This window comes from Benincasa hispida, chromosome 1 (assembly GCF_009727055.1).
Source record: "Benincasa hispida cultivar B227 chromosome 1, ASM972705v1, whole genome shotgun sequence".
Classification (NCBI taxonomy): Eukaryota; Viridiplantae; Streptophyta; class Magnoliopsida; order Cucurbitales; family Cucurbitaceae; genus Benincasa; species Benincasa hispida.
In genome coordinates this window covers 74420300-74430994 of record NC_052349.1, presented here as the reverse complement: position 1 = coordinate 74430994, position 10695 = coordinate 74420300, and the positions used below count along the sequence as shown (strand labels likewise).

The following is a 10695-nucleotide window of genomic DNA, read 5'->3' as shown; positions in this document are numbered from 1 at the left end:
GTATGCCAATAATGATGAAGTTTGTGGTTTAAAAATCTCTCCCTCTAATTAAAAAAAAAAATATATATTCCACCCTATAAAATGAAGTTTTATTTGTTTTGATAGATTTATTAATCAATAATGTATATTACAATTTAAGATAGGGTAATGATTAATTGCAACCTTAACTATGTGCATTCTTTTTTCCACAAAGAAAAATATAAAAAACAATTCAATTTTTTTTTTTTTTTTTAAAAATATATTTCATACGTAGAATCTTATTGGCAATGGGAGTTTTTCTCTTCAGGATATCAATCGTATCAAGAAGCTCTCTCACAAATGAAATGTTTGATCACAACATAGAAATTTGGAAAAATAAAAATAAAAATTAAGGATAATTACAATACGCTTCATCTCTGATGCAGAGAAATAACCTCTCGTAAGCAAGAGCCATCTTCCGGGCAGTGAACATGGACGCCGCATATCGTCGGCAAGCCTTCCCCCGCCGCCTCAGCCGATCTGAACCTTCTTTAGCCACCGCTTCCAGCGTCTCTACCAACGACTCCACGTTCGGAGCGAACATGAACCCGTACTCATCATCCACAACAATCGTGCCCTTTATGCTCGGAAACCTCGATGCCATTACCGGCTTCCCGCTCGCCATAGCCTCCATCAGAGTTAGATCCAGACCCTGTGGCCGGAGCGTCGGATTCACGAAGATGTCGATCCCATTGTAGAAAGCCCTAAGTTCCGACGGACTCATCGATCCTAAAACCAGAACTCGAGGACCTAGATCTCTGTACCGGTTTTCCCACGGTCCTGCTCCGGCGACCACCAGGTAGACGTTTGGATGTTGCTCTGTTATGATGGAGAAAGCTTCGTGGAGTAGCGGATGGCCTTTGTCTTTCACCAATCTTCCGGCTACGCCGAGGACTAGACTTGCGTTTCTAGGTACCCCGATTCTGGCCCTAAATTCTTGTCCTAATTTGAAATCCTCGCCGAAATCGTCCTCATCGACGCCGTTGACGATCACATGGACTCTTCTGCTTGGAATTTGGTACATATCTCGGAGCATCTCTCCGCAACTGTCGCTGATGGCGACATGGTGAGCGTAATCTTTGAAGAATCGGATCTCATTCAGTACCTTCGGGACGTCGCCTTGAATGTTCTTGTTGAATGCTGGCGATATCGGCTCGTTCGGCCGGCGAGCCAGGTCCTGGAATATGTCCGATTGCAAGCTCTCTAGAGCAATCCCATGCCAAGAAACTGCGAGATTCGAGAGCTGTTTGGCTAACCAGTGAGGAAGTGCGACGCTCTCTGAGTGAACAACGTCGAACGGTTCTCGGTGGTTTTCTTCTTCGTATTGCTCCCACGCTTTGTTGTACCGCCATCGGCCTGGTTCGCCTTCGTGGAAATGGATGTACGGCGCTGAAGTTACAGAAGAGAGGTTCTGGACTATGCCATAGTTGGGCGCTGGTGAGGTGAAAACATGAACGCGATGGCCACGGCGAGCCAGAGCCGTGTGAAGCGTATGAGCATGGCGCTCCATCCCACCTGGGGTTGTTCCAATCGGCCATTTCCTAGAGAATACTGCAATTTTCAGAACAACAGGTGGGGGACTATCTAAAGCAAAAGCTAGGCGATTCCAAGCAAATTGAGCATCACGAAGATCTCCAAACCACGAGTTCAGGCGGGCAGTGGAGGCAGAGAGAGAGCAGACAGAGATGGTGGAAGTGTGGAGGAGAAACAGAGTGGGAACTGTGAAGAGAACGACGAAGAAAAGGGTGGTGCAGAGATTGCAGTGGGAAGGGGAAACATTGGGTTTCTTTTGGAACTTGGAGTTGAAAGCCATGGTTGGGAAGGGAGAATGAGATGGACAGATGGGAAATGAAGAAGATGGAGTGTATTTTTGGAATTGAAATCCATGGAAATTGTTTTCGGAAGAAAAGTTTGAGGGAAAGTGGGGGAGTTGGGCACGCACTGAAGCAAAGTGAAAATGAGTTTTGGGAGTTTTTTTTTGGGGGGGTTTCAATCTCAAAGTGCGCTTCTCCCGGCCTTTCCCATTGAAAAAGGTTGAATATTTTCCACTGTTTTTGCTTCTTCCAGTTCAAGGCTGCTGTACCACATGAAACCCAATTTGGCATAGTTTTTAATTTTTGAGTTTAGTTCCTGCCATTAATAATAGTGTTAAAAACTATAAATAAGTGTGACATGGCACTGACATGGTCTGATGTGGAAGTAATAAGGCAGTCAGGCAGAGACTTTTCAGATTTGGAAGAAGCATAGGAAGTCAACGAAGGCGGCAAGAAGACAAAGTTACATTGTATTAAGGCAGATTTTTGGGAAATTTGTATTGCAAGTTTTTTATTTGGATCCATGCAGTTCACATGGTGTGGCTTCTTCTCGAGGAAAAGAGGTATTTTTCTTGGTGATAATTTATCTTTAGAAACTTGAAATTTCCTATCATAAAGTTACATTTTATATGTTTTGTTAGTCTGTTCTTCTAAACAAATTTGAAGCATTGTGATTAGGTAGCCTTGATTAGTAAAAGTAGAACAAAAGCTTTTAAGAAACAGCCACCTAAATCCATTTTCATCAACCTTTTGTTTCTTCTTGAGTTCAATGCCGAGCCTTGTTCTAACTTCTAACATTTATACTCTGATAAAGATGAGACCAATCCCATCAAAGGGGAGGAACTCTTCATTTACATATTTGAAGATTTACATATATATTCACATAGTAGAACCTCTGCAATTGTTTGCCTAAATATATACACACACACACACAAATTATCTGTGGCTCACAGCAGCCAGAGATCTCGCGAGATTTCCGCGTCCTGTCTCTGTTTTGGCCTTTGCAGAGACGCCATTTCTGGCATGTTTTGGTGAGGCAGAGGCAGACCAGTGGCCAGAAGTAACAGCCATGTCCTTGAACTGAAGAAGGCTTTCAAGAGCTTCAACAATGGCTGGCATTCTAGGCCTGTCTTTAGCGTTCAAGCTGGTGCATTGGAGGGCAAGACTGGCTATTCCCTTTGCTCCTTTCACAGAATACTGCCCACAAAGTCTTGGGTCCATTATGCAATGCAACCTGCGAGAGCTACTGAGGTATGGCTTTGCCCAATCCACAAGGTTTTGGTCATTCTTTGCTCTTGATTTGTCCATTGCTCTTCTTCCTGTAAGAAGCTCCAAAAGTACCACCCCGAAACTGTATACGTCGCTTTTCGTTGTCAAGTGCCCTACAATAAAACATTGTACCACAACCCACATGAGTGTTATGCAGGAATGAGAATAGGTGTTGGACACTAGGCTTGTGCAACAATGACCACGGGCCTATTTGGTATCTTTTCTTTTTGTACACTTACAAACACTTTTTAAGCACTTAGAAAATCATTCTAAACATGTTCTACATCTATTGGGGGCTAATGTCAGCTATGTATATGTCTCTCAACATGTCAAAAGGTTAAGCTACCAAACTGAAGCACCACTTGTTACCTTGCACGTTGGCCAAAGGTCAGGCATTAGAAGACAACAAAGGTTTTAGTTATTAAATTGGTGACCTCGGGGTCCAAACTCACAGACCTAAGAAGGGATTTTACAACCAAACATTGAAAAACCCTTTCTTCTTGGGAGTTAGACTAAACATAATTGATCTTTCTAGTTCATTTTTAGACACTTATCCAAGTGAGGGTTGACGTTGACCCAAATATTAACTCTATTCCCCAATGCCATTATGTTGGGTATTAATATGATCAAATGTTTTGGAGATTCGAACTTGAGATTTTCTACTTTGGTACCATGTCATCGTATTACCAATGACCCTGAGTGCAGATTTAGTATGTTGAATCAGGATTAAAAAGAAAACTTCATGGAGAAACTAGAGAAGAAAATTGGAAATTTGCCTGTGGATATATATTCTGGGGCTGCATAGCCATATGTACCCATTACTCTGGTGGTTACATGGGTGTCTGATCCCTCAGGTCCCATCTTTGCTAGTCCAAAATCAGACAACTTTGCTGTAAAATCCTATGATCCATCACACATTCAACAACTTTATTATATAAAGAAAAAAAGAACCCAAGATTTTGATTTGCCATTTCAATATGTTTTCTTCTTGAAAAAACACTGCAAGAAAAGGCAACATCACAAGACAAACCGAGTCTAACAGAACATTGGAAGTTTTGAAGTCTCTATAAATGACAGGTTTCTCTGCCCCATGAAGGAAGTCGAGGCCCTTTGCTGCTCCGATGGCGATCTTGAGCCTCGTCGACCATGGCAACGAGACTGACAGCCCTGCGAAATGAAGGAGAAAACTCAGAAAAAGTGATTTGTGAGCTTTGAGTTTGATTTTTTTAGTAGACAATGAAGAAGCTGACTTTTGAATAAGTGGTTCTCCAAGCTGCCTCTGGGCAAGAACTCATAAACAAGGAGCCTCTCTTCTTCTTCACAGCAATAACCTATCAATTTTACTAGATTTGGATGCCTCAGCTGTCCAAGAAATACAACTTCAGCCTACCAAAATAGAGAAATTTTGTTAAAATTATTTAGTTTAATTGCAAATTAAGCCTCCAAAATTTGGACTACTTGCCTATTTTTAGTCCATGATTTTTTAGTATAATATACTTTATAATAAATGTTCAATATTATCATTTTTTCAAGAGAAAGGTTGATAGGGGCACTTTTTATTTTATTTTATGGGGCACATTGCTAAAGATTAAAGAATCAATATACTCAAACTACCCACCGCATTATTTTTTATTTTATTATTTTATATTTTTTTTGCGATTCCTGATATCTTTATCTAATTTTATTAATTATTATTTTAATCTCAAAATACGTGAAGTTATTGGTTAGCTAACCAAAAGCCTAGTGACACTTCACTTTTAGGGCATTTCTATCAAGTAGGATATACCTTAACCAAGAAAAAAAAATTAATAAATTTCAAAAGCTTTTTGTCAATTATTTAAACTTTTTTGTTTTTATTATTAAAAATTAAATTTATAAATACTATTTTTACCTATAAGTTTCCATGTATCGTTATTTACCTTATGTCTTAAAAATAAAATTAAAATTTAAAAACTAAAGAAGGGAAAGTGAATATACTATAGTATAAAAGTTGAGAGCAAACAAAAAATGTAAAAATTGAAAACTAAAAATGAAGTCAAATTTAGGCGTGTCCAATTTTACTATAATTTCATATTTTTTAAGAAATATTTGAATTGTTAATCAAATTTTAAAATAAAAATAAAAATTTAATTTTTTTTGTTTTCTAAAATTGACTTGATTTCTTTTAAACACAGATAATAAAACAATGGAACTTATTAATAGAACTTAGAAATAATGTTTAGAAGTTTAATCTTCTAAATAAAAAATCAAATAGTTATTAAACATGGTTGAAGTAATTATTATGCTCCATTTGATTTTTTTTTTTTTTTATCAGTCACACTGTTTTAGTTTCCACTTTTTATTTAACATTTTAACAAATTTCTATTTAAATAAATTCGAAACATTTGTCTAAGTTAATATTGCAAATTTTAACGATTATGATTTTTTTAAAAAAATGAAAGTAGCAGGTTTGTATTTCTAATTTTGCCTAAAAAAGTGTAAAAGAATTCATAAATTTTAATTAGGAATATAAGCAAAGAAACATTAAGAAGCTTACAAGCCATTCACGGTGGCCCTGCAAACCTTGGTTATCAAGAAGCTTAACAGCGACGGCCTGAGCCCTAAGCCCACTCCGAAAATTCTCATCAACATACCCCTTATGAACTCTCCCGAATCCCCCTTCTCCCAACAAGAAATTGCTTGAGAAATTCTGAGTAATCGCACGCAACTCACTCAACTGAAAATCAAACAAATCCCCTCCAAACGACGCCGCTAGATCCTCGTTCAATCGCATCGAAGACGACCGGCTCAAATCCGAAAACGACAGCCGCCGGAATGACGGCAGCGGAGCTATGTTCTTAGAGAAATCAGAGCGGTTCGGGCGGCAGCGGCTGAAGTTTCCGAAGGCGGTTTGGTCGTCGGCGGAGCAGCAATTGGCGGTGAAAGGCCGCCATGACTTGGAGGATTCCTTCATTATCAATGAAGAGAAGGAATTGAGGAATTTGGGGATTTTGCAGGAAGGAAGTGGTTTCTTATGGGAAATGGATTTGAGGCATTGGAAATTATGGTGAGTTTCTTGTTCTTCTTCAACTGCTCTCTAACCACTCTACTAATGTGAGTATTTTTGTTGATCATTGGGAATCCCCTTTTTTCTCTTTCTTATGCTTCTTCTAATTCTTCTTTCCCATTTTTGCCTCTTTGGTTGGTTGAATTTTTGTCTCTTACTTCATTGTCTTTGTCTTCGTGCTTAAATTTATTTAAATTCTAAATATTGCTCTTCAACTTTGCACTTTCGGTCAAAAATATCTTTAAAATTTTAAATATCTTAAAAAAATATCGAAAGTATTTAAAAGTACCTTACTTTCATTTTAAGTAGAAACCGTTAATATTTTTTTTCAAATTATCATGAACTTTCAAAAATATTAGATACCCTTCAACCTATGAAGCACAGACACAGATACGCTACACACGATGCAGATACGATTAGATACGGCGACGTCAATTTCTAAAAAACTAAGAATTTTGTTCTTTAAAAAAATATAGGATATAGATAAATTTAGCATACAAGTTAATAACAATAGCACAAAATAGAATACAAACACTGAAATACAATACAAAAAAAGCAATATCTAAGATGTTGAAGTATAATAGTTAATAAAATGCAATAGAAAAGTGACTCATATTACAAAGAAGAATAAGATTAGAGGAAGAAGTATGAAGATAAACGAATAACTTTTTCATTGAATTGTTGAAGATATCCAAATGGTTTATATTTTGGTAGATTCTGTGGGAACTCAAATGTGAAGATGGAGAATATATGATTTTAGTCTAGGGTTTGGTCCGTTATTTATTTATTTTTTTCTTTTAATTTTGGACTCGAGTAGTGAGCTTTTTAAATAGGTTGTCTAATTTTAGATTGAGAAAGATTGGATGAGTTACTTGTCTTTTTTCTTTAAAAAAAAGTACGCATAGAAATAGATACGTATCTGAAAAGTATCTGAAAGTATCAGTATCGGATACTGATTCTTTACCTCACATGAATTATCTGTGCTTCATAGCCTTCAACTAAAAGAAGTTCAAAAGTACCCTTTATCATTGATATATGAACAAAAATCGTTAATACTTGATTACAAAAATGACTCTAAGTTTCTTAATATAAAAAGTTAAAAATGCTCTTATATATTATAAATGTAATATCGTAGATATCCCAACCTTATTTACGTTATAGCAAACCCATAACCTTCATAGATTATCCAATCCCATAATTTTTCTCATTAACTTTTGTAACATACACTCCACCATACCTTATAAATAAGGTTGTAAAGTGCATTTGTAGATGTCACCACAATTGAGTTTAATATTAGCTCTCTACTTCTTCTCTTCTAGTTTTCTCTCCTATCTTGTCTTCATTATTATTTTGTTGTTAATATTCTTTTTATTTTATCACACATTATCAACACGAGTGTCTACCACTTGGGAGATTTTGTTGAGATTAGAGTTGATTCATTGGAATATCAAGAACAATAAAGGTCTTACATATTATTGATGTATTTAAAATTAAAATTCAAAGAAGGTGAGTACTTTATGGTTTAAACCATACGTGTGATTTATGTATTTACGAATTGATTGTTAAGATATATTTAATATTAGATTTTATATTCGATTAAATCAAATTGTAAACTTGATATAAATATTACTATTATGTGAGCATTGAAATTAAAATCCTTAGGCGTGAGTCCAAACTTGTGTCTTGAAGTATTTGTGAGTTTTGTCTTTTTTCCCACCGTGAGATTCTAATTAATTTTTAGTAGCTTGTTATGCAATTGAGTTAGGAAATTAACGGAGATGTAATTTTGAGGGTAAGAGATTTAAATAAAATTTATGAGTTGTTGTGCAAATCTCTTTCTAATCTATATCACATGCACACAATGCATTTTGAAGTACGCTGAATTCTATCATCAATTCAATTTGTTACTTTGTCAATTGTTTGTATACATATAATTGTAGACATTCTCATCGTATTTTCAATCTAGTCTTTTCAAATTCAATTTGATTTTTAATAAATACTCCAAGAGGCATTTGTAGCGCTTTTGTTAGGCATATGATAACATAGTTTTGTCGATGACGTGCATATTGATATTTTATCAATGCTTTTGTTCAGGTAATATTCAACTTGTGTAATTTGTTATAGCTTTATTCCTTTGCTAGAAGGTAAATTTTTTATTTGTTCCTATCTTGTTTATGATATCATAGATGTCGTAACCGAAATTATAAATCATGCATGCATCATTTTTTTTGTATAATGTATGTAAATTCTATCATAGATTGCATATCATGCATCTTAATCTTCTTATATTTGAAAGATTTGTTTGAGATATTTTTCTAATTAGTTTATATTTTCTATATTTTAGAATATAATGGTTATTTATGAAAAATTAAATTATGATATTTGTTTCCTTAATTGAATTGCATATTTCTTAATAAGATTTGATATTCTTTTAAGTAAAGTAAAATTCTCTCATAATAATATTATCTTTTATTCGTTAAGATTATCTTTAAAATATGAGAATAAATATTCAAAATTATAGTTAATTTTATTTGCAAAGATTCAAGATATTACAGATTATTTCTTAAAGTGATTTTTTTTTAATAAGATGAATAATGCACTTAGATTCATTAATCTATTAATTAACTCTTAATTAAAAGATCAATGAATTAGAAATTAAAAAAAAATTGACTAAGAGAACTACATTTTCTGACTAGATTGAGGTATTTAAGCTGACCGTGAGTTAACACCTCTACTTGGAAACTAACTTGGGGTTGAATTAATTAATTTTTGTTTGCTATGTTAGAATTGAAATTTACTTGATTGTTGAATATTTAAATTATTCTCATATGGATAAATTTGTGAACTTTTGAAATTATATGTAGCGATTATATATATATACACACATACATTTATATTTGACTGAATTCCTTTATGGGAAAGTTGGAAAGTTATGCATAATAACTAATTACTCAATTTTGATTTAATACACCCAAAGTTACTTAAATCAATTAGTGCTAATTGTTTTTGTCTTGCATCTATAGTTGTACATATTTAGATTAATAAATGCTTATAAACTAATAAGCATATATCAACATGCTATGTCGTTGTTTTAGCAGTTTGAGGAATTTTTTAGGAAGAAAGTTCGAAAAATTTGCGATGAATATTTATCTAATATCTTTTGAGGTTGCATAAAATATATGAGCAGATGTTTCTATGAAAAATAATGATTTTTGACCAAATAATTTAATATCTGAAGTAAATGTTCCAATATTTCATCATTGAGGTCGGAATCATGTTAATAAAGAAAAAAGTAATTATTCTATTAAAACCACATATATATAATGTTTTGAAGAAAAATTTCATTTTTCAAATATGATGCAAAAGAGATAATAATCTTGTACCTGTCGTACAATAAGAATTAAAATTCTTATTAATGAAAAAGAAACGATGTGTGGAAACAAAATTTGAAAATTTATTTGAATCTCTTGAAGAGATCATAACTTATTTTTTTAAACCCTAAATATTATGTTACAAGTTTCTTAGAATCTCATGAAGAGATTATTATTATTTTTGAAAACTTGTATATGAGATATTCAAATTTCTTTTAAATCTCATGAAGGGAATAAGAATAAACAATATTCATGTTTTGCATATAGTACATCTATGTTTATTATACGTAAAAGTAGATAATATGTTTTCAAAAATTCAAATGCTTAAGTGAAAAATCAAATATGATATTAAGTCCTGTAGACTTGATTAAAGATTTTGAAAAATGAAATAATATTTTGTTAGATGAGCATTGACAATTGATATACTTTATTATCTTGTAAATCAAAGAGAAGTTTAGTAAATTTGGAAGGTATATTTATATACTATATTTATTGTCTTCAATAGGAATTGCATATAGAAAATTATGTTTTCCTTCTAAATTGTATTCACATATATTTGTGTAGTTGAAACATATACAACAATGAACCTGAAATTCATTAATTCAAATATATTTTCCTTTAACATGATGAGTCATTTGGGTCAATAGTGCAAATAATTATTGAAAATATACATTCACATCCATTGAAGAACTAAAAGATTCTTCCATCTAATAAATTGTCATGGTGTCGTGTTTTTAAGAGATTAATTACCAAAGTCTCACTAGCTAAAATTGAAATAGAATGTTTCCTACTTTTGGAATAGATCTATGGTTTTATAATTTTTGTTGGCGCATCCACTTATTATTTTGTTTTGATAATGCTAGTGAGTTTGTATCCCAAACACTTGATAATTAATTGGGACAAGTGTTGAATATCATGTAGCTTTATGTTCAAATAGCAAAACTTCTAGATCTGTATGAGATCATGTTATTATGTATGCTTGACCAATGACTAATGAGCTTATGGCCAGAAGCCAAATATATTCCAGTAAATGCTTAAATTGTTCCACAACAACAATTAAGATGATGAAGCAATTAGAATCTATATTGAAATGGAGTTTACATCAATTAATTACTTTGAACCCCTGATGGATCGTTTACTACACAATTTAATTGTTATTATTTGCAAATACACCATC

General features: G+C 33.5%; 2 protein-coding genes and 1 long non-coding RNA gene across 3 annotated transcripts; 1 reads left to right on the top strand and 2 right to left on the bottom strand.

Annotated features, from left to right (window-relative positions):
• Positions 1-273: 273 nt before the first annotated feature.
• On the bottom strand, positions 274-2760 carry LOC120089432 (phosphatidyl-myo-inositol mannosyltransferase). The gene has a single exon (XM_039046897.1). The coding sequence runs from the start codon at positions 1829-1831 to the stop codon at positions 368-370; it is 1464 nt and encodes a 487-aa protein (XP_038902825.1). The 5' UTR covers positions 1832-2760; the 3' UTR covers positions 274-367.
• LOC120089438 (probable serine/threonine-protein kinase PBL15) lies at positions 2745-6387 on the bottom strand. The gene is made up of 5 exons (XM_039046911.1): positions 5638-6387; positions 4352-4487; positions 4132-4268; positions 3878-4001; positions 2745-3214 (listed from the first exon to the last, which is right to left on the bottom strand). The coding sequence occupies exons 1-5, from the start codon at positions 6052-6054 to the stop codon at positions 2769-2771; spliced, it is 1260 nt and encodes a 419-aa protein (XP_038902839.1). The 5' UTR covers positions 6055-6387; the 3' UTR covers positions 2745-2768.
• LOC120089445 lies at positions 2947-4653 on the top strand. Its single transcript, XR_005485175.1, has 2 exons — positions 2947-3083; positions 4179-4653. It is a non-coding gene; the product is annotated as an uncharacterized LOC120089445 (long non-coding RNA).
• Positions 6388-10695: the final 4308 nt, after the last annotated feature.

Bases quoted from the DNA above. Each gene is read 5' to 3' on its own strand.
- LOC120089432 (XM_039046897.1), bottom strand. From the start codon at position 1,831: ATGGCTTTCAACTCCAAGTTCCAAAAGAAACCCAATGTTTCCCCTTCC.
- LOC120089438 (XM_039046911.1), bottom strand. From the start codon at position 6,054: ATGAAGGAATCCTCCAAGTCATGGCGGCCTTTCACCGCCAATTGCTGC. The intron at 4,269-4,351 runs GTCAGCTTCTTC...TTCATTTCGCAG, and splicing joins GGAGAACCACTTATTCAAAA to GGCTGTCAGTCTCGTTGCCA. The intron at 4,002-4,131 runs GTTTGTCTTGTG...GATGGATCATAG, and splicing joins CCAATGTTCTGTTAGACTCG to GATTTTACAGCAAAGTTGTC.